Here is a 23,265-nt window from a genome sequence, read left to right as displayed (position 1 = left end):
GATCAAGCTTGCAAAAGCATTCTGTGAGAGGTTGTCTTTCCTCCTGGGGCTGAAGGCAGCAGACATAGACAGACTGGGGTGCCCTCTGTCAGCTGGGAGCTCCTGGGTTACCAGGGAAATAGCCCTACCTTCTCTCAAGCCCATGAAGCTGGGAAAGTTCTAAGCACAAACAGCCCTGACACCAGTTTGTGGCTTCCAGAGAAATGAGAAAGATAATAAATAAGTGTAAAAAGAGTTAACAACACACCCTTTAAGCCAAGAAAAAAAAAATACATCAGGAGGGACAGTCACAACTTTGTGGACCGAGAGGAGATGTGAGGGGCTGGGCCATGGGGCCGTGAGGGAATGACAGTTGAGAGGGGTGAGGGTTCCCCTTCCCGGCCCTGGGAGATGGCGAGGAACGGAATAGGCTGTGTAGCAGCTGCTGGAGGCATTTCCCCCCTGGCCGAAGCAGCTGCTCCTCCTCTGCCCGGCCCGGCCCCTGTTTGGCGGCCATGTTGGTGGCAGGCTCCTAGCGGGACAGCGGCGTCTGCTTCAGGGACATGAGCACCGAGCGCAGGCGGGACACGTCTTTGCACTGCTTGCTGCTCTTGGGGTTGAAGTCACACAGCTGGGCCACCTTCTCCCACTCTGTGCCTGGGGTCTCCTCCTTGGATTCCTTCACAAAAGCCTCCTCAGATGCCCTGCAGGTGGAGAGAGGACGGAGGTTTCATAGCTGTCCGCCTTTCCCCTTAATCAGTGACGTCCTGCTCCCACTGAGCAAGGCTGCTTTGTCCAGCCTACTCTGGGGTCCTTTGTCTAGACGTCTCCTCCCCAGCCCCGGGCCCTCTGACCTCAGGCCCCCAGGAACAGCCCTGCCCTCAGAGGAAGCCTAGTTTGGTTCTGCCTCAGGGCCTTTGTACTTTCGGTCAGCTCTTCCCCAGGCCTGTTCATGGCTTGTTGCTTCTTGTAATTCAGGTCTGAGTGCAGGCCTTACCTCCTCAGAAAGGTCTTCCCTTGCCACTGTAGCTCAAGTAGCCTCCTACCCCTGCCCCAGCACTGCCTGTTCATTACCTCTCTATCAAGAGTTCCCAAACTGGGGCTCCTGACACCTAAAGGCCCTTGGGGGAACTAATGCAGTACCTCAGCTATTTTCAACATTTCCAAAAACTGAGCAGGACATTGACTAACCACCTAGCTGAAGTCTCTGGTTCAGCATTGCCTCAGGGTTCTGTGGACCCTATAAGTGTTCTTTAGAAAAGAGTTGTGGTCAAAAATGTATAGAAGAATCAGTTAAAGAAGATCTTCAAAACAAGACTTGCAAAGCCTTTAATGTGCTTATGTGCACCACGAATGTGAGTACACGATGGATATAGAATCTGCCATATCCCAAGCATACTTGACGACAGAACTCTTTTTAGCCCCAAATGACTATTATCTCTGTGGCGCCACAGCCTGAGGAATGCTCCACTGGAGTCTTTGCCTTTGATTAGAATCAAATTAGGATGGAAACTGGTGGGGTTTTCATCAGAAGTTCTGGCTGACAGTTATAGAAGCCACTGATTAAGGAACAATGGGGAAACAAAGTACAATAAATGTAGTTTAGTGGACAAAACCTAAACATGGGAGTCATTCAGAGAAAAGCAATGAGGGATTCTGGGGTGGGGAGGGCTGGGTCTGTGTGCTGTTTAGCCAACAAGTGTCCCTAAAGCCCCTTTCTCCTTAGAAGCCCCCTGCATCTCAAGCAGGACCAGTTCTGCCACGTGCCAGGCACTGACTGATGGCAGGGAGCTCTCCAGGTGATCCCCACGGATCGAGGATGAGCCGGCCCCAGATCAGGTGACCCGGCCCCTCGCTAGTGATCTGGCTTCCCTGCTGTGTGCTTATTTCCTAACCTGGGAAGGGAGGATCAGTGCCCCCACCTTGCTGATCTGTCTCACTGGCCTGAGAATCAAACAACGTAGCAGGTATGTGCAGGCTTGAGAAAACGTAAGGTGCTGTGTGGCATTGGCTGACCAGTGGGGCTGAGGGGAGCGATCCTAGGAGCTCTCTCTTCTGGGTCAAGAGGCTCCCCTCTAACCTTGTTGCTCAAAATGGGGTTCATGGTCCAGCAGCACCGGCATCACCATGGAGCTTGTTGCAAATGCAGGATCATGGCCTCACCTCAGTCCTTCTGAATCAGAATCTCCATTTTGACAAGAGGCCCTGGTGATGCATAGGCACATGGAAGTCTGAGAAGCGCTGGTCTAGACTATTCCTCTCTTCAGGACTCCCTTGGGTGCTCCTTGGGCCATTTCTTCGGGCGCAACAGGAGCACTGAACCCCCTGTGGTATTCCCCAGCGCCGACGCCCTTCTTCCATCCCCACTCTCCTGCTTGAAACCTCCCATGGCTCCCCGCTGCCTTCGGGATCAAGTCTGAGCTTTTTAACATCTCACAACAGGCTTTTTGCAACTGGCTCCAAACTGACCTTCTCTCCCCATTCGCACCCCTCCAGGTGCTGCAGGCCGCTAGATATTTCCCATCTCATCGCCTTTGCCCCAGCAGCTTTTCCCACCTAGGATGCCATTCCCTTCTCACCCTCCCCACCCAGCACACTCCTTCTCACACTTGAAGGGCCAGCGGACTCTGACCTCTGAAGCCTGCCCCGGCTCTCCCTGAGCCCACCGTGTTCTTGCATGTGGCTCGTATCACAACACACTCCTGATGATGAGCAACTTGTGGGGACAGACCGTGTGTGTCTTACTCCTGTCTGACCAGAGACTGGCACTGGACAGATGGGAGAGCGGACAGGAAGAAGGAGTGGGAGAGCGGACAGGAGGAAGGAGTGGAAGGCTGTTACTCTGGTGTGTCCCATGATCTGTGAGAGAAGCGTTAGCCCAGACAGTGTCAGAGGCCTGCAAGGGCGTATCCAGAGCGAGGAACAGCAAATATTTGGCACATACACATGTGGCAATCATCACACAGTCATCACCGCATCTTGGCTTCACAATCCCCAGCACACCGTCCAGGCTGTCACTACCAGCCAGTGGGGTGGCATAAGAGGAAATCTCTGCCATCTCTGGTCTGGATCAGGCGCAGGACCAACTAGACCCCAAAGCAGAAACACGTGAAAGAGAACCACTGGTGGTCTGGACAGGGGCTCATGACCAAATTCAGGCTGAAGTTCTAAGAAGGAGCAGTGCACGTGTGGGCAGGAGCGGGGGATGGCTGTGCATCCTTTATACCTCTAGCACCGGCACTCAGTGTTTGTTTTGTTCAACAGAAGACTCACTCCACCTCCCCCCTCCAAGAGGCATCTCAGGAGGAGGGAGTTGGGCTGCTTTGCCCTTTGCCGCTCTCACCTGGGGATGGCCGGACATTCCTTTCTTTTCTTTGCCTGGATTTTAGCAAAGCTGTCTCAGAGATGCTCAGTAAACATTTGCTGGAGGGATGGAGGTGAGGGTTGGTGCCTGTACCCACCCCTCAGGCTCACCTCCCGCTCTGATCATTGCCCCAGGCCCAGCCATAATCATTTATACCCCACAAGGGGGAGACTCAAGCAACTGCCAGCCACACACAGGCCCTTGCAGAGCAGCAAAGGAGACACGTACACGTAGCCGATGATATCAGCATCTGGCTGCTGGTAGAATGCTTTGTCGGCGATCCTTGAGGAAAGGGGGTTAGGTGGGGGAAGACGGGATGGCAAGATGGACAGACAGGCAGAGGGTTAAAGAGAAAGAGAGACAGCGTTAGTACCTCCAGTTGGAGACGTGTTAGGAAGCATAGTTCCGGAAGGCTCGGCAACTCTCCACAGTCCTGAGAGGAGAGCAGGGATCCTCCACCCACCCGAGTGGGTGGCCTTTTCTAAAACTCAGCCCTATCACATTAGTCCCCCTGTTTACAAAACTTCAGTGGCTCCCCACCGCCTGTGTCTGCCCGCCCCTCGCCTCCGAGGCCCTGCACATGTCAGCCCTCATTCCGGCCCTCTCTCCCGCCACTCCCTGGTGCCCAAGCACAACGTCCTTTCTTTCGTATCATGCTGTTCCCTAGTCTAGAATACCCTCCCCCACCCCCTGCCCTCTTTCTCCTGGTGAACTCCTAGCCACCTTCCAAAGCCCAGGTCCCTAGACACAGAGGTCCCTCCGCCACGCACATCCCTTGCTTCCACAGCTTTCCTGCAGAGGGCCCTACTATTGAGTTCAGCCGTACCCGTGTGTTCCCCTCCTCTGCTCTTTGAGGACACAGACTGGGTCCTTCTCAGCTCGGCCTCCCCAGTGCCCGGCCCAGGGCCTGGCATGCAGCAGCTTCCAGCTGGTGGCTTCCCAGAGCCAGCCTTTTCCTTCCTGGCAAGTCTTGTACCTTGAAGTGCACAGCCTCAGAGGCAGGGGCTGCTGGCAGTCTCTAGTCTGAGACCATTTCTGCAAGGTATTCTCCGGCGGGCCTCCGCTATCTTTCCTGACCAACATCTGTCCCCCTTCTTCCAGGAAGGGCATCCTGATTGTCCTTTGAAGCATCAGCTGCCCCCACTCAGTCCCTGTGGTTTGGGTGGGACCGGACCCCATGCACAACCCAAGTAATGGGACTATCGACCAAGCTGGGTCCATGGGAGAGTCCCTCCCCCGGGACAATCACTGGGCTTGGGGTGGGCACGTGACCCACACCAGACCAGTGAAGGTCAGGTGGAGGACTTCAGCTAGAGCTGTTGGGAGCAAGAGGCTTATTTTCACTGAAGTTGCCGAGAAAATGGAGCAGAAGCATGGAGCTGCTAGTGGCCACCACTGCCCCCATCCCAGCGGTGTGTGCCCAAGAGTGAAGGCCACGTAGGGGAAAGCAGACCGAGAGACAGTAAAAGTGAGTGCTGACGGACTTTGTTTCAGTGCCTGAGTCCACTGGGTCTGCAGCCCTTACCCCTGGCCTTTCCAGTTATATAGGCCACTAATTTCCCTTTATTCTTTAGCCACTTCTGGGTCAAAGCGTTATCATTTCTATAAGCAATAAGATCCTGCACACGGCTTGGTTCTTCCCTTCCAGCCAGGCCTGTGTTCTCTGTCATGATAACCATGGCCACAGGGGGCTCAGGCCGAGCTGTTGGCCACTGGGCTCCAGGACAGCCTGGCTTACATTCCAGTGGGTCCTAGGACCTCGTCTGCTGACTGGCAGACTCACTTTTCTCTGTCGTGGTGAGGAGGTCAGAGCTTAACAGTGTACCAGCTCTGCAGAGCTCAGCGCACTGAGTTCCACAGGCCACTGAGGAAACATTGTGGGTTCGGCTTCTCCTTCCTCCGTGTTCTTGCCACCAAATCACCCATCCTCGAGACAGTCCCCCCACCATAGTTCCTCTCACTGTCCCCATAGGTCCTCTCATGTCCCTGTAGCTCCTCATATCCCCGTAGGTCCTCTCATGTCCCCATAGGTCCTCTTATGTCCCCATACCTCCTCATATCCCCATAGGTCCTCTCATGTCCCCATAGGTCCTCTCATGTCCCCATATATCCTCTCATGTCCCCATAGGTCCTCATGTCCCCATAGGTCCTCTTATGTCCCCATCAGTCCTCTCATGTCCCCATAGGTCCTCTTATGTCCCCATCAGTCCTCTCGTGTCCCCATAGGTCCTCTCATGTCCCCATCAGTCCTCTCATGTCCCCATAGGTCCTCTTATGTCCCCATAGCTCCTCATATCCCTGTAGGTCCTCTCATGTCCCCATAGGTCCTCTCATGTCCCCATAGGTCCTCTTATGTCCCCATAGCTCCTCATATCCCTGTAGGTCCTCTCATGTCCCCATAGGTCCTCTCATGTCCCCATAGGCCCTCTCATGTCCCCATAGGTCCTCTCATGTCCCCATAGGCCCTCTCATGTCCCCATAGGTCCTCTTATGTCCCCATAGCTCCTCATATCCTTGTAGGTCCTCTCATGTCCCCATAGTTCCCTCATGACCCTACAGTCCCCTCGCACCCTCATAGCTCCTCTCACCGGTTGTTGATCTTGTTCTTCTCAACTTGTTCACTCTGGCGCTGGTTCCATTCCTCCAGGTCCTTCTTGGCCTTCTCCCGCCACTCCTGTTCCATCACTTTGGAGGCAGCATCTGCAACCCCCAACAGGTGAGTGAACAGCAACTTTCCAGGAGGGATGTGAGGCACAGCCGGCTGTGCTTCTGGCTGCTGCTTCTCCCCTTGGCCCCGGCAGGCAGCCCTGGGTCCATCCTCAGCCAATCCCACATTAAGGTGGGGCAGGGCCCCATATAGCCTAAGGCTTCCCCACCCGACCGTGTCCCAGAGAGCCAACCCAGTGGGGAGCCCGGGGCCAGGGGGACCAGCCTGGCTTGCACACTCAGCCCTGCCCTCACCCAGCTCTTGCAGCCGTTTCCGCTGCTCCTCTCTCCATTTGCGGATGCTCTCGGGTTCCTGCGTCAGCCTGTCAACCTGGGCAATTGCAGCGTAGCCATCAGCTGGACCGTTAGCCTCCTAGGACACAAACACACGGCAATGTACCCAGCCTGTCCACCTGCCCCTCTGTGTCTGGCGCCTGAGTACAACCCCCTCACATCGCAAACCACCTCATACCCACGGTCTCCTGGGACTGTACCTTGCCTTTGCACTTGCTGTGCCCTCTGCCAGTAACTCTGCTCCTTGTGTGACCATATGGGCAAGTTACTCAACCTCTCTGTGCCTCACTTTCCTCATCATAAAATGGGCTACAAAATAGCCCTCACCCCACAGGGTTAATATGAGGATGAAATGAGTTAAAAAAGTGTAAAGAACTTCAAACGCTTCTTGGCACTCAGAGAGTTCCCTGTGTTTCTACCATTAAAGCCCCGCCCTATTAGTTTTATTTACCAAATAACACAGTCCCAAATGGCTTCACTTTATAATATGCTTACTTGTCCATTGTCTGTCTCCTCCATCAGAATGTCACCCTTGTGGCAACAGGGACCTTGCCTGTCCTGTTCACTGCTGTGTCCCCAGCATCCAGCACAGTGCCTGGCATGTAGTAGGTACTCAATAACTATTTGCTGAGTGAACGAGCAGCCCTGAGATAGGCAGGGTGGCCAGGGCTATGACTATACAGTGATGAAAAACTCAGACTCTGCAGCTGGACCATCTGGGTTCAAATCCCACCTCTACTGCCTGCTATATATGTGTGTAGCCCAGGCAAGTTGCTCAACCTTGCCTGGCTTCAGTTTTCTCATCTGAAGTGAGAATAGTAATAAAAGTACCTCTAAGAGCGAGCTATTTGTGAGGATTTGATGCAACAATATTTATAAGACATTTACAAGAGTGCCTGGCATGGAGTGATGGCTCAGTAAATGGTAGCTAGAATTATTATTATTATTAATTCCCATTTTATAGGGGAGGAAACTGAGGCCAGGAGAGATGGCACAACACAGTGGCAGAAGCAGGGCCAGAGTCCAGTCCTCTGGCTCCCAAGCCAGGGCTCTGCCCAATTCTCCACGCCACCTGCCAGGGTGGTGACTTGAAGCATTGTAGGCTGAGAGCTCAGCCCAGCAAGGATGGGGCTCCCCTCTGGTCTCGCAAAGCTGGAGACTTTATGATCCAGCCCCATCTCCTGGCACGCCCACTCTGGTACTCTGTCCGCCCCGTGCATTCCTGTCTGCACACATCCCACACGCCCATGCTGCCCGCCTTTGTCTCCTCTGTGCTTTCTGCCTTCAGTTGTCTTCCCTCCTTTCTCTAGCTGATGAAATCTTATTCCACCCCACAAGTTTCCAGCTCAGACGTCGCCAGCTCTGGGATATTTCCCAGCCCCCAAACAGATTTCACACCCTGTCCTCTCTGTGCTCCTTGTCCCACCCTCACCTTCTACTGAGGGTGTCTCCCCGCTGGACCGCGAGCTCCCGGTGGGCAGGACAGGACCTTGTTTATAGCCTCTGAACTCTTGTCCCATCTTTTCATTGCTCCCTGTGCTCCTCCTGCAAGCACTCATCAGAACTGTCACGAGTACCAGAGTATCTACTCCCCACCCAACAACATCTGTCCAGTGGTGCCCGCTGTGGGCACACAGCTGGTGCTCAGTAAGCAGTGGCCATGTGGACGAAGATCCCCCCCGGGGCCAGCATGTGCCCAGTTCAGAGGAAGGGCTGGGTAAGCATCTGCCCAAGGGGCTGTGGGCAGCAGGGCGAAGGAGCATGCAGATGGAACACCAGGGCTGCATCTCCAGCTGTCTTTGGGGAGAAGGAAGGGCAGGTCCAGGGAGGAGAGGTGCAGCCTGGCTCCTCGGATCAGGCCCACCCTTAGGTGGGGCAGTTGGGGCACTGTCCTTATTCCTCTTTCCTGCCCAGCATTACACTTCAACTGAGAGAGTCACTCAAGGCATCTTGAGGGGCCTTTCCAGGGCCCTAATCTGGACAACACGAGTTGATCATGGATGTACCTTTCCAGTTCTGGGAACAACCCTGTCCTGAGGCTAGGCTACCAGGACCTCTGCCCAATCCTATAGACTGTGCCATCTGCAGACAAATGCCGTTACTTTTACTTTCTACGTGTTTATCCAGGTGCTACATTTTATTTCTTCTTGGCACTCAGGATATCTTAAAAGCCTGGTTTGTTTACATGTTTACTATCTGCCCACCCCACCCTACCCCACCCCCCAGTAAGGGAATTCCTTGAGGACAGAGACTGCCTGTCTCTTTATAGTATGTAGAACATGGAGGGCCTGGCTGTAGGAGGATTTCAAGAACATTACTTGAATGAATTAACAAATGTTCAGGCTTGGGGTCAGGGATGAACGAGACAGCCCATCATCCGGGAGCTTGGCAGAGGGAGTCCCTCACAAATGAGGACCATGGCTGGGGTACATGCATAACACGGGTCATGAAAAGAGTGGGGACAAGGGAGGGCATGACCTTTCTAGCCTGGGAGCAGAGTAGGCTGGGAAGAGATAGGGAGAGGGCATTTCAGACCAAGAGCTGGCAGCTTAAGGACCACATGAGGCCGGTGCCTTTGGAAAAATCTGAGTACAGAGATGCTACCAGGTGTGGAGCAGATGGGGTGGGAGAGGTGGGCTGGAGGGGGTCCTCTGGGCAAAAGTCATCCCACGGTGTCCTTCAGGACCCACCATCTCCATCAAGACTGCCCCAAAATTAAGACTCACAGGTTACAGCGTTTTAAAACTGGCAGAGAACTTGCAATTAAATGGTTCTCTTTGGTCTTTACAACCTATAAGGCCAACTGGCCCGAAGCAGGGGAACGCAATCAGATTCACAGGTTGCATCAGACCGAAACTCTCCGGACCCCCCAGTTCCAGAAACTGACCTGGAGACATTCCGGACCACCCAGTACCAGGAACTGACCTGGGGACCTTCCACCCGGCCCAGCCTTCCCCCTTCCCGCCTTTTGAGGGGCGGGACTAACGGTCCCAAGACTGATGCAACCGGCACCAGATATTGCCACGATACCCGAAGAGACCACCAAATAAGGAATACCCTGTGCCCTCCCAGATTCACCACACCCCTTTCCCTTCTTCCCCTATAAAATCTTGCCCAACCCTCGCCCAGGTGCGACTTCTCTGGCCCCTTTCTCTCGGACCAGTGAACCTCGCCCGGGAGCGCCCCGTAATAAAGCTCACTTGAAGCTTTCCTCTGTTTCGTGGTGCCGTCTGTTAAGATCCGACCTTACACAACCCTACATGGTGGGTTTCATTATCTTTGTTTTACAGGTAGGAAAAGTCTAGCTCCAAATTCTCAAGGTCACCTGGCCAGGAACTGGCAGGGCCAGAATTCAAACTGAATTCCTGGGTGTCACACATAGCCACACGTGTGGCCACACATAGCCAATAGGGACCAAAGTTACTTCTGTGTCACGTGATTTTGGTCTCCCTGATAAGTCGACCATCCCAAGATTAGAGACTGCACCCCCTCGTCCCACTGCCCCACGCCCCATTCCCCATGTGTCTCTCTCACACCCACACACGTACCCTTGGCTCACTTAGTGGCTCGGCCAGGGATTTAGGAGCAGCTTCCAGGGCTACAGAGCACTTTTCTCAACAGACCTGCGGAGGCAGCAGTGCAGGGCTTCTAATCCCAAGTTCACAAAATCCAGCTCAGAGCAGTGACTCGTCCAAAGCCGTCTGGCTGGGAAAAGCCAGAAATGAAGCGCAGGTTGTCTGACTCCATCCAAACTCCTCTGCCGCAGCCCGCCACAGCGCCCCGCGTAGGAGCAGTCTGGGTGTAGGAGCAGCTTGAGAAACCCTGGGGCTTCTCTGGGTCGGGGCGGGGTGGGGGGGTGGGGGGGCGGAGCCTAGAGCAGCTGCACTGCACATCCAGGGGCACTGCTCAGTGTGGTCCAAGCATGCTGTGCCCAGGCCCTGGGTGCAAAGCCTGGCCAAGCTGGGCCTGCGTCCTCCACCAGCACGGCCTAGTAACAGGCTCTGGCTGGGAGCTGTGCCCGCGCCCCCAACCCCCATCCCTCCCGCCTGCGGGCACAGCAGCCCTGCACCCATGGTCTCTTCAGGTTCCCCCAGCACACTCTTCTCTGCTGCAGGTGCCAGGCTCCAGGCAAACCCCAGACTGCGTGTCTTATCCTCTGTGCCTTTGCACATGCTGTCCCCCTAGCCAGGTGGTCCTAGCCAGGACCACCCACATGCCCCTGGGCAGCCTGGAATCCACTTCCAGCATCCGTCCCTGTCACCCTCTCTGACTTCAGTGCAGCGTCTGGCACCTGAGCCTGGTTCAGGTCCCAGCTCTTCCCGGCTGTGCAACCAGAGCTATTAAACCTCCCTGTGCATCCTCCTCCTCACCTGTAAAATGGGGATAATGACAGAACCTACATCGTAGGGGTGTTGGGAGGATGAAATGAGTTAATCCACATAAAGCTTTTGGGTGGTGCCTGACGCATAGTAAGAACTCTTGAGACCAGCCCCACAGCCAAGCCCTTGCCATCCTGCATGACTTTCAGGTCTCTGTCCTTTGAGCTCTTTGAGGACAAACATCCATGGGATTTGCCTCTACATCTGAGGCCCTGAGCACAGCACATGGCACTCAGAATGCGAGTTGACTAAATGAAGGAATGAGGGGCTGCCTGCAAAGCGATGTGGAGGGCATGGGGACACAGCATCAGAGCAACTGGGCTTTAAGTCCCCTCCTGCCACTCACTGGATGTGCGACCTTTAAGAAGTCCCTTCCCGGGCTTCCTTGGTGGCGCAGTGGTTAAGAATCCGCCTGCCAATGCAGGGGACACGGGTTCAAGCCCTGGTCCAGGAGGATCCCACGTACCGCAGAGCAACGAAGCTCCTGCGCCACAACTACTGAGCCTGCGCTCTAGAGCCCGTGAGCCACAACTACTGAGGCCACGTGCCACAACTACTGAAGTCCGCGCGCCTAGAGCCCGTGCTCCGCAACAAGAGTAGCCACAGCAATGAGAAGCCCGCACACTGCAACAAAGAGTAGCCCTCGCTCGCCGCAACTAGAGGAAGCCCACGCGCAGCAACGAAGACCCAACGCAGCCATAAATAAATAAATAAATTAATTAATTAATTAAATTAAAAAAAGAAAAAAAGAAGAAGAAGTCCCTTCCCTGGGCTCCTTAGGTTTTGTCACCTGTCAAATGGGAGTGACAACATCCCACTCGGGGTGCAAAATGGGGCCTGAATGCAATAACTGCCCTGCGACCCCTGTAGCCTGCAGCGGACATGCACATGCACATGCACGGGTGGCAGAGCTGCAGGGCTCACCATTGCCCGTGGCAGGCCCCCAGCAGGCCGGCTCGCGCTGCACCATCGCCACAACCAGGAAGAACACAGTGGTGCTGCCAGCAGACAAGGCCCTGAGAAGCTCTTTGCTGGCTCCCCTTCTCCAGCTGCTCTGGACTTATTTTTCTGCCCTGCCCCTCCCTGCCAGTGAGCAGTGAGGTCGGGAGGGCCACAGCCGGGCTCCTCTTTCATCACTTGACTGTCGCAGTGAGGAAATCGGGTCAGCCGCCAGGGAGTCTGGCAGCCCAGGAGGGCTCACCAGGGGCTGCAGGAATGCTCTGAGCCCCTCCCAAGCTCGAAAGGGAAGGGGTCAGGAATGGCCAGGACCAAAAGGCCATAGGCTACAGTCAGGGCCAGGCTTGTCTCAGCCCAGCTCCCCAGCACTCCTCTCCCAAGGGACCCCTCCGCTGGACACTGGACACCACCATAAGGGCTTCCTGGGGGCCATGCTGGCCGAGCATGTGCTGTGACTCCAGGGACAGCCAGGAGGATGAGGCATAACCGGTCTGTGGGATTGACCAGCTAAAGCTAAGCTGAGCTGAGCTGTTGATTCCTCTAAGTAGCTCAACGGGGATGCAGACTTATCCTTAGGCCTTGTTGGGGATCAGGTTCATAGTTGGACCCCCTAATGGCCCATAGCCTTCCAGAAAAGATTAAGAAAGGTAGCAGGAAAGTTCTGCCCAGGACCCTTGAAAGCCTGGGGTGCACAAGCCAGATACTGCTCTATGCTCCATCCTAAGAAAAGTCTGCAGGGGCTTCCCACCCGCCAGCTGGCTGCCGTGGCCTGCCCGGTCCAGCAACAAGGGGATGGTACAAAGGGCACCAGATCAGGGGCAGGAGACCTAGATGAACCTGAACTTGGCCACTAAGCTTCTGAGTGACTCACCTCATCTGTGACCCCTCCCCTGCCTGTAAGGATGCTAGCATGGCACAGATGTGAAATGAGTTACAGATAAACATAGCTGGGGTTATTCTTAGTAGCAGGGAGAATAAGAGTTCCCACCGAGACTGGGGAGGAGGCCCAGGGTTTCTCAGATCCATTAAATACAAAGTGAGGCCTGGGGCAGGGAGGGAGAAGGCCTCCAGATCCTAATGTATAGAAAGGGAAAATTATCCTGCTCATGGTGTTCTAGGTACTTCTCCGGTCCCAAGTGTATCTCCAGCTCCAGGGCCATTTTAGGACACAGACCTTTTGGGTCAGGCCACGTCCTTTTGAGTGTGCCCAGGACAGGAGCAGCCTGAGTCTCAATGCTCTGCCAAACTGGACCGGCGTCAATGCTGCTTATTTGGTGCTCTCAGGCCCAGGGAGACACGAAGCCCTTAAAGTCCTAGAGACTGACTTTTCTAGCTTGCTGGTAGTTGAGTAATTTTCCAGAAATGGGACTTGGCCAGTTGCCCTGGGTAAGGTACCAGCCCATCCCTCTTACATAAGAAAGTATTGTTTGTTCTCCCTGAGGATTTAGGAGGCCAGCTCCTCAACGAGGAGAGCTCAGGAGATCCTGCAGCTGCAGCCCCAGCAGTCAAGGGTCTTTGAGCCAGTCCAGTGGGAATTAACATTTATCCAGTGAAGGTTTTGCCCCCACCCAGGTATCTGCAGGTTGGGGGTAAAGATTGTTGCATCTGTGGGGTCCTGGGGATGCTATTTGTGGCCCAAGTTCTTTAAGTACTTTCAAAATGATCTGTGTATGTATGTAGGGAGGGGATTAAGTGAGTGTGGAGAGAAGCAGTATTTAACTAGAAATATCTTTACTAGCTGTTTTTTTTGGGGTGTGTGTGTGTGTGTGTGTGTGTTATAGGATCACTACAAAGAATTTTAAGACAATCCAGTGGAAGTGAAAGCCCTTTCCTTATCCCCCCTTCTCCCACAAGCTCAGGGCTAACCACTGTTAACAGTTGGTACACATCCTTTCAGATCTTTCATGAAAACACATTTCTAAAATAAAAAACAAGACCATACTGTGCATATTATTCTGCAAGCTGCTTTGCCATTTACTATATTATAGGCATCTTTTCATGTCAATACAGAAAGCTCTGACTACTCTTTTTAACAACAGAATGGTTTTCCAATTTACCTACCCAGGCCCTCAATACTAGGCACTTAGGTTGTTTCCAGTTTGTCTGCTATTATAAATAATCCTGCAAAGAATCTGGGTGTCCTTGTCCAGCTATTTCCTTTGGGAAAATTCTGAGAAGTGGAATCTCTGGGTCCAAGGCTCACCCAGTTAAAATGCTCAGACATGGTGGAGATGACCATTGGCTTCAGCCTCCCACCAATGGCACACACGTGTGCAGGGCCCTGTGTTTCCTTTAGTCCACGCCACTGCAGGCCACTTAATCTCTCCCTCTGGAAGCTGGACATCATCACTGGCAACCTGAGGCCACACCCCATTGACCCCTGTGGTCCTGATTCTTCATCCCCTTCTCCTACATGACCAAAAGAACCACGGCAAAACCTTTCTTGATGTTCCCATCCCAATGAACAGAACTTGAATCCCTAATCCTACCCATGATGGGGGCCCAAAGTTACTGAGACCCAGGCTGTCGGTCACTTCCCCTGCTACGACAGAATCTTGCTTACCTGATACACATCTCCATTGACTGTGGTCCCCATGTCCTCAGAACCCGCTGGAAAGAGAATAGTAGACAGTATCACTCATTGCTCAGCTTATAGCAAGCAGGGTCTTACATTAGCCCCTGAAGTAACCTCTGTATATGTCCATGTGCATACTGACTCCCCACCCTACATGCACACATAATGGCTACGTAAATAACCTGGGCTCAATCCTTGACTGTGCACAAAGCCTTCTCACAGCCATTACGACCTCTGATTTTCACCATAGCCTTGTGACAAAGCTGTTATCAACCCATTTTACAGATTCTCAAATTGAGGCTCAGAGAGGCTATGTGATTGCCCAAGGTCACCCAGCCAGTAATAGCTCCTCACCTACCCGAAATTAATTTCCCCTCAGCCACGGCAGGGAGTGGCCCAACTGTCTGTGGAGCTTGTGCCCGGTGAGCAGGCAGAGGCTCTGGAGGCTCAGGGCAGGGTCTGCGAGGGCTCAGGAAGAGGGGCCTGCGCGTCTCTGCCTGTCCCTGTGGTGCCTTGAGCAATGGCTCCACCTGGGAGAGCAGGAATCACAGCCCCCACCAGGCAGCACCTGGCCTACTTTTCCTCCTCCTGCCCCTCCCAGAAGGAGTCGATTTTGCCCTCACCTAAACAATGACTCCTCCCGGCCCCTTTCCCTGACATCTGGTTAGTCACAAATTCCTGTGGCTTCTGCTGCAACAAGAATCCTCAGAGTTGCCCTCCGCCCTCTGCCCCCTGCCTGGCCCACCTGTACAACTACTTTGGCCTGTCTGCCCCGCTAGTGGCAAGCACCTGGACGGGCACGCCTGTGTCCATTATCCTCACCGCTGTCTTCCCCAGAGCCGTGCACGGTACCTGTGACTTAGGACACGCTCAGAAACTATTTGTTGAATAAGCAAATGAATCAGTGCGTTAAAGAAAGAAGGAATAAATGATTTTTGTCCACTCACTGGCCTCCCTGCCTCCATCTTCACCCTCTCCCAAACCTCTTTCAAACCAGCTGCCAAGGTTGACGTTTTGAAAAGCACACACTTACCTATGTCCCTCCTCTAATTAAAAATATAATGAACACAAACCAAAAGGAAATCCACTTCCCGTGGACCATGGTGGCCGATAGGGCCTGCTCCTTCCTTGGGGCCTCGGCAGGTGCTGTCCCCTCTCCCTAGAAAGCTCTCCTGCCCATTTCCGTGTGGGCTGTTGCCTCGCGCCCTTCAGCTGCTGCTCAAACACTGCCTTATTAGAGGCCTTCCCTGACCACCCCTGACATTCATCCCCCAGCACCCCTACCTCCTCCCCTGAGCAGTTACTGTCTCTGTAGCACCTACCACAGCCTGATATGTTTATTTTTGTATGTGCTTATTATCTGTCTTCCCCGCTTGAATGCCCTCTGGGAGGGCAGGGACTTTGTTTTGTCCACTGCTGGGATCCAGCACCTAGAACAGTGCCTGACCCATAATAGGAGCCCAATAAATATTTGTTGAATGAGTACATTGAACCTTGGCCCACAGCTCGTGAGGATCTTTACAATCTGGCCCTGCCCATTTTTCCTGTCTCACTTCCCACCAGTCCCTCCCACAAACCCTATTCTGGTTTCCTCCTTCCCCAAACACACTATGCCGCATCCCACTCCTTTCTTCCTCTTCCCTCACTAAAGAATGCTCTTTGGGATCTAGTCCTTCTCCAAGGCCCAGTTCACAAGTCATCCCCTCTGGGAAGCCCTCTACTACTTCCCCTTCTTCCCTGGGTGCCGATGGAAGGTCTCAACTCTGGGGTATCCCAGAATATCGTACAGAACCCCCCACGCTCTTATGCGATTACTGTGACCTCCCACGGGTCATTCACTCCCTGATCAGGCTCTGTACCCCATTCAGCTCCTAAGGGTGAGCAGTGTTGGCTAAATGGAAGCTGACTTGCTCTTTGGGGGCCCACTGTTATCTACAAGGCCTGAGGACTCTCGGAAACTTCAATGCCTCTTAGCCAAGACCCACAGGAGGCTGCACGAGATCACCGCAGATGAACAACTACACTTTACCAGCCAGGTAGAGCTGTGAGTAACGATGACAGTGTTTTCAGCTTGGGGACTGAAGAGAAGGATACTTAATCCCATGGAAATAACGCCCAGCTGATATAGATTATAATCAACTTTGTTTTCACAACCAAACTGATTGATTTTGACCCACCGTTGTCAGCCATCCTCCCTACTCATTCAGATGGGGTTTGTCCTGCATGGGTGGCCTGGCCCCTAAATCAGTGGCAGCATCTTCTGCAAAGTGGCTTCTTCTCCTGGGGCATCTCCTCTACCAGGGCCTTACGTTACTAGGGTCCATTTACGATGATGTTGGTCTGTGCACCTGGCATTTCTGGAGCGGAAGTTGCGGCCCCACCCCCCAGACCAGTCCCAGCCTCAGGCCCCTTGTCCACAGGTGCCCACCCTGGCCTTCAGGAAGTCTCTGTGCTCCAGCCTCTCAGTTCCATGAGTGTTCCCCTGGAATGAGGCTTAACCTCTTTGGGAATCCACACACACCCACACACAGAATTACAAGTCCCCACAATGAGTAGCCCATGGCACGTTGATGATCACGTGTCCACAGTCCAAAGCCGGCAGAACCGGAGTACAGCAGGTACGAGTCCCAAGGATAACCCCGTGGGTGTTGCTTCTCTCAGATCCCTGACCCCTTTTGGAACGGGGGCAGACAAAGGTCCAGAACATTCCTGGGAGGTTACTGAGGCCCATCAGGGGAAATGGGCTTGCCAGGAAATGACTGGGCAAGTCGGGGTCAGAGCCAGGTGGAGTGCTTAGAAATCTGGGTGTGAAAATGTACACACCTCCTGGGCCCTACCCAAGGCTGATGAATGGAAACAAAGTATCCATTGCTCAGGCTGGCCGTAGTTCCAGCCCCAGAAAAGAGACTCAAAGTGGCTCAGGCTCTGGCCTACACTAAACAGTTTCCCCAGGGGTACCTGGGAGCCCATCGTCAGTGCACTCAGCACAGGGGCATCATTTAAGAGACGAGACTCAGCAGTGATGAGTGGTGCTGGCTGCAGGAGCTTCCGCCCAGCTCCCAGCAGCGCAAGGCACATTTTCCGCACCTCATTTGGGCTTCTGGCACTCATCACTGGTCTCGGGGGATTACTTGCTCATCACCATCTAGGCCTAGGAGGATCAGATCAATTCCATCCTATCTGGCCACCTATTGAGCCGCCATCCCATAACCTCTCCTGGATCCCCATGCCCCACTCAGCAGAGCAGTTGAGCATTTGCAGCTTTAGTGGTTGTGAGTCTGGGAGACTCTCAGAGGGCCATGTCCCCGCTTCTCTCCCTGCCACCTCAGGTCTGGGGCCAATCTGAGCACCACCACTGCCGGAGAGGGAAACTCCCATCCAGGCTGTAAACCCCTGGAGCCCCACTGTCCTGGGAGAGGTCACAGCCTGCTCAACCCCCAGTCACCTGTGCGGCCCTCTGCCTGACTTCTACCTGCTTCTCTCTTAGGTGGTTCTGACACTGGCTTTCCCAGCAGGGCCTCTCCCAGGCCAACCCAGCTGGGGAAGTTGGTGGACTCAAGGGGAAGATGTGGACAAATGAACATGCACGTGGTACATGGTACATGAACGTGGGCCCACATTTCCTAGGAATTCCCTGGGATGTGTGAGGGTCCCACTGAAGTGCTAGGAGCTGCTGCTAGGAGGACTCCTTCAGAAGTCCTCCACTGCTGGCTTGGTTGGGTAGCAAAAGACCCGCCTCCCTACCTCTACCATTACCTCCCAGGGTGACTGCCACAGCATTTGAAAGAGCATGGAGCCCACAGTTGAGAAGCCTGGGATCAAGTCCCAGATCTGTCACTCATGGCTGTGTGACTTTGGGCAAGATATTCAGGCTCTCTGGGCCTCCAGTTTCTTATATGTTACAAAAGGCTTGTTATGTTTCTAATACCAAGAGGATACAGAGATGCTTCAAGCTCCTCAAGCCACAGGAACTGTCTTATTCATATCTGTACCCCCACTGGGCCTGGCACACAGTAGGTGCTCAGTAAATGCTGAATGAATACAAACATGACTAAAAGGATCCTTACTTGTAAACATTTTTTTAAAATATGTAAGGTACCACTTATTCCAACAGGCCCATAAACTCCTACCAAAACGACAACATTAACAAGAAGCAAGCACTGTTTTGGAGGTACCCATGAAAGTGATATCTACTTTTTTACTAGATACGTTAAGAAATTGCCCTTTCAGGCAGAGCCAGAGCAGGAATATTGTTGATAAACACAGTATTGCAAGAACCAAATCCTGAGTCCTGGACCACCTTTGGAACACCATTGAGCTACAAACCCCAGGAGGACAGGACCACATCTGACTGAAGCCCTCTGTGCTCCTGCCCCCACCCTGGTGTCTAACTCAGAGCCTGGCATATGGAAGACAGTGTGGTCAGGTGGAAAGGGTTAGAGTTAGAGATAAATGGTTTAGAGTCCTCACTCTGCCACTTACTAGTTGTTTCAGTAGAGTACCTTTCGAGCCTCGGTTTTGCCATCTCTGAAATGGGTTTAATAATGCGTATGAAATGATTAAATGTAAGAAAAGTGCCTAGACCAGTGACTGCAGGATGGCAGGTGTTCCCCAGGGAAGGTCTGTGAGTTCTTGGAGCACCCAGCGTCCCCTGCTTTCCCAGCTGTTAGGAGGGAGCTACTTCTGAGGGGCAGGGAGATCTGGGGTTCTGCCCACACCTGCAGGGCTCAGCCTGGGGCAGCCAGCCTACTGGGAAGCTCAAGCCTGGGCTGTGTTGGATTCCAGAGCCAGGCAATAGTGGAGTTGGCTTGGGCATGAAATGTCATGACGAATTTCTATCCTGGGAGCCACCAGATCCACAGCCCCAGGCAAGGCCTCACATGGGGATCGCCAAAAGATCCCCCCGTCCCCGCCGCATCTCCTCCAGGTCCCGGTCAGGTACACACTAGCCCCAGGCCTGCTCCTGGCTGGCCATAGCAGGCCCTCTTCACTCCACCCGGTATGCCGGGTGCAAGCTCCAGGCCCCCCAACCCCCAGGCCACCGGGCTGACTCACCCCCACTCGCGGGTCCCGGCTGCGTGAGGGCCGCCTGGCTGCCAGCAGGTGCCCCGAAGCCCTCATCATTCTCTATGCCCGCGATTTCACTCTCCTGCTGGGCCAGGAAGGCAGCCGCCGGGTCCTCCTCGGCCGCCTCGGGGGCCCCGCTCTCCGTCGACGAGAAGAAGCCAAAGTCATCAGCCATTTTCCCCACGTCTCTGCTGAAGCGTCCGCCTGGCGCTCGGCTCTGCCCGGCGCGTGCTCCGCCCTGCGCCCGGCGGCCGCGACACTGTTACCCGAGCCGCCCGGGGGAGCCGGCCTCGGCGGGGACAGGCTCGGCGCGGCGGCCCCGCACTTCCTCTCCGCCACCGGGCCCGGCTCGCCTGTCACTGCGGCTGCAGGCGGGAGGAGCCGGGACGGGAATGCGGTGATGTCACCGGCCGAGGGAGGAGGCCCGCAGGACGGCCGGAGGTCGCCTCGCAGCGGCCACAGGAGGGCGGCAGCAGGACGGCGGCGCAGACCGAGGGGCCCAGAGGCCTGGGCCGCGCTCCCCGCTCCGGGCCAGCAGCACTCATTTCCAGGACACCAGGACAGGGCGCAGCTCTCGCAGGGTCTAGAGGCTAAGCAGACTGGAGAAAGTGACCATAGCGTGTACAGGGCCACCGCAGGTTGGCAGCCCGGGCTTCGGGAGCACCGAGGGGGTGGTCGCTGCGCAACCTGGCTCCTGATTGATTCTGCAAAAGTTTCTTCTCCTAAGCTAGACGGGTATTATTATGAAGCCCATTATCATGAGCCCTGGAGAAATTACAGTAAGTTCCACGGCTTTATTGCACCTTTCCTGCAAGTCCAGGGCCTTTCCCACAAGGCCGTGTTGCTTCCGTGCATTTCTTCAGCACTTCCTTTCATTCGGTGAGGCTTCAGCTCAGACCGCCAGAGTTTGTGTGTCCTGACTGGTTCCCTACTTGGAGGCTGGGTCCCTTAAATGTCCCTTAAGTATGAACCAGCTTGGGAAAGGCAGACCTAATTTATCCAGGCAGCCTGCTGCTCAGTCACCCTGAATAAACAGTCTCCAAAATACAGTAAAACCGAGCCTTGGCGACGGGGAGATTACAACCTAAGAGGCCTGCAGATGGGAAATGGCCAGACAGCACAGCATAAAAGGCGCTCTGACATTTAAACACAGGGTATTGGGGGTCCCGGAGATCCACCATTGGATCTGGGCTTTGGGATTTTCTCTTTCTGATTTGAAACCTGAAAGTCAACTATAACCTGGAAAAGAGAAAGGAAAGATGTGCTGCAAACTGGGGGTTCCCTTGGGGGTGGGGAGCAGAAGGCTAGACCGAAGGGCAATTTCAGTTTTGCACAATAATACTTTGATGTCGTTTTCACTGTTATGATGAGAATATAATCATTTATCAGTAGTGTAGGAAAGAAAGAAAGAAGCTTCAGGCCCTGCACAACCTGGTCCAAGCACAGCACTCCACCATCATCCATATCATTCCTGTTCCTCATTCTCCCAGCTGCAGGCTCAGGTGCTGAAAAGACCTTGAAAGTTTCCTAGTTTAACAAACCAGCCATAAATGTGGACTCCAGGTTTCGCAGAGACAGAAGGACTAGTGAACATGCTCTGTGCCCGCCCTGGATGTTCTTACTTGGCTCCTGGAGACTTCGGTGCCACTACAGGCACTCTTCCCAACTATTTCTTCCTTCCTTCCTGCTCCTTCCTAATTTAACCATCAGCAGAATTTAGCTCCATGCTTAATTTATACAAGTTACTGGTCCAGATCATTCTGCAACCATGCTTGCTCTTATACATGACTCTTATTCTTAATCATGAATATTAAAAATGATCGTTAAAAAGTTATCTTTTGAACCATGCAGCACTTCTTTGTGCTGGAGAGTCCCACTTTCTTGACACCTCCCTAAATATCTTTGGAGATCTCTAAACACAGTTCTTGTCTTCTAATTCTCCATTTAATTGTGAAGCTCAGTAATGGTCAAAAGACATGGATAAATAAAGTTGAGTAAAGATATGGGACAGTCGCACAGAATCTAAATTTCAGCTTATGAAGTCTGAAGTGGAGAAATTTTAAAAACATTTTTAATGGAAAATTTCAAGCATGCAGAAGAGTAGAAAGATTGATATAATACAACTCCACATACTAACCCCTGAACCTCAGTGTTACCAACATAGAGTCAGTCTTGTTTCATCTGCAACCTTTATTCCTCCCCATATATTATATAATTTCATCTGTAAATCATTTACTATGTTAACTTCTATTTTTTTAATTTAGAGATTTTTTCTTAATTGTGGTAAAAAATACATCAAAAGTATGGCCTTTACCATTTTTAAGTGCACAGTTCAGTAGTGTTAAGTACATTTACATTGTTGTTCAACAGATATCCAGAACTTTTTCATATTACAAAACAAATTCTAGGACTTTCCTGGTGGCACAGTGGTTAAGAACCTGCCCGCCGGGCTTCCCTTCGGGTGGCGCAGTGGTTGAGAATCTGCCTGCCAATGCAGGGGACACGGGTTCGAGCCCTGGTCTGGGAAGATCCCACATGCCACGGAGCAAGTAGGCCCGTGAGCCACAATTACCGAGCCTGCGTGTCTGGAGCCTGTGCTCCACAACAAGAGAGGCCCCGCACACCGCGATGAAGAGTGGCCCTCACTTGCCGCAACTGGAGAAAGCCCTCGCACAGAAACGAAGACCCAACACAGCTATAAATAAATAAATAAATAAATATTTAAAAAAAAAAAAAAAAAAAAAAAAACCTGCCTGCCAATGCAAGGGACACGGGTTTGAGCCCTGGCCCGGAAAGATCCCACATGCCACAGAGCAACTAAGCCCGTGCGTCACAACTACTGAGCCTGAGTTCTAGAGCCCGTGAGCCACAACTACTGAGCCCATGTGCCACAACTACTGAAGCCTGCACGCCTAGAGCCCGTGCTCCACAACAAGAGAAGCCATGACAATGCCTGTGCACTGCAACGAAGAGTAGCCCCCGCTCACCGCAACTAGAGGAAGCCCGTACACAGCAACGAAGACCCAACACAGCCAAAAATAAATAAATAAATTTATAAAACAAACAAACAAATAAATTCTATACCTGTTAAACAATTCCTCACTTTCCCTTCCTCAAAGCCCATGGCAACCATCAGTCTACTTCCTGCTAATATAAATTTGACGGCTTTAGATACCTCACAAAGGTGAAATCATACAGTATTGTATCCTTATTTCACTTAGCATAATGTTCTCAAGGTTCACCATGTTCTGACAGATGTAGCATGTGACAGAATTTCCTCCCTTTTTAAGGCTGAATAATATTCCATTGTATGATGTATATACCACATTTTCTTCATCCATCCGTCCCTGGACACTTGTGTTGGTTCCACCTTAGTTACTATGAATAATGCTGCTGCTAACACAGATGTGCAAATATCTCTTTGAGATCCTGCTTTCTGTACTTTTAGATATATACCCGGGAATGGCATTGCTGGATCATATGGTAATTGTATTTTCAATGTTTTGAAGAATCACCACACTGGTTTCCAGAGCCACTACACCATTTTACATTCCCACTAATAAGCTCCTTTTTTTTTTTTTTGATTTTACTTTAAAGGTTCCCCCCCGGCCCTTTTCAACTTTTAATTTCAGACTTACAGAAAACTATAAATAATTCCCATAGGCCTCTCACCAGATTCCTTAAATGATAACACTTTATCACATTGTCTTTATTCTTTTTCCTTCTGTCTCTCTTTCTCCTATACTGTTGGAGAGTAAGTTGTAGACATCATGACCCTACATCCCAAAATATTTCACTTTGTGTTTTTCTAACAATAAGGACATTCATTTATATAACCATTATACAATTATCAAAATCAAGGTATTAATATTGATATAATACCATTATCAAATTGACATAACTTACTCAGATTTCACCAGATGTCCCAACAATAGAAGAAAAGA

The 23,265-nt window shown here is 52.6% G+C and overlaps 1 protein-coding gene across 1 annotated transcript; it reads right to left on the bottom strand.

The window, feature by feature from the left end:
• Nucleotides 1–235: 235 nt before the first annotated feature.
• CLTB (clathrin light chain B) lies at nucleotides 236–19,661 on the bottom strand. Its single transcript, XM_082620532.1, has 5 exons — nucleotides 19,310–19,661; nucleotides 14,243–14,289; nucleotides 6,305–6,422; nucleotides 5,932–6,043; nucleotides 236–683 (listed from the first exon to the last, which is right to left on the bottom strand). Exons 1-5 carry the CDS (start codon nucleotides 19,494–19,496, stop codon nucleotides 512–514), a joined length of 636 nt encoding a protein of 211 aa, XP_082476658.1. The 5' UTR covers nucleotides 19,497–19,661; the 3' UTR covers nucleotides 236–511.
• Between the last annotated feature and the right edge of the window lie 3,604 nt (nucleotides 19,662–23,265).

Source organism: Mesoplodon mirus (genome assembly GCF_964341445.2).
Source record: "Mesoplodon mirus genome assembly, chromosome: 5".
Classification (NCBI taxonomy): domain Eukaryota; kingdom Metazoa; phylum Chordata; class Mammalia; order Artiodactyla; family Ziphiidae; genus Mesoplodon; species Mesoplodon mirus.
Note: the sequence above shows the minus strand (reverse complement) of the source record. Positions and strands in the feature narration are given on the sequence as shown.

Excerpts from the sequence above, each read along its gene's own strand:
- CLTB (XM_082620532.1), bottom strand. The coding sequence starts at position 19,496 with ATGGCTGATGACTTTGGCTTCTTCTCGTCGACGGAGAGCGGGGCCCCC. Across the intron at positions 14,290-19,309 it reads GCCGGGACCCGCGAGTGGGG|CGGGTTCTGAGGACATGGGG; the intron begins GTGAGTCAGCCC and ends TTCTCTTTCCAG. Across the intron at positions 684-5,931 it reads AAGAACAAGATCAACAACCG|GGCATCTGAGGAGGCTTTTG; the intron begins GTGAGAGGAGCT and ends CTCCACCTGCAG.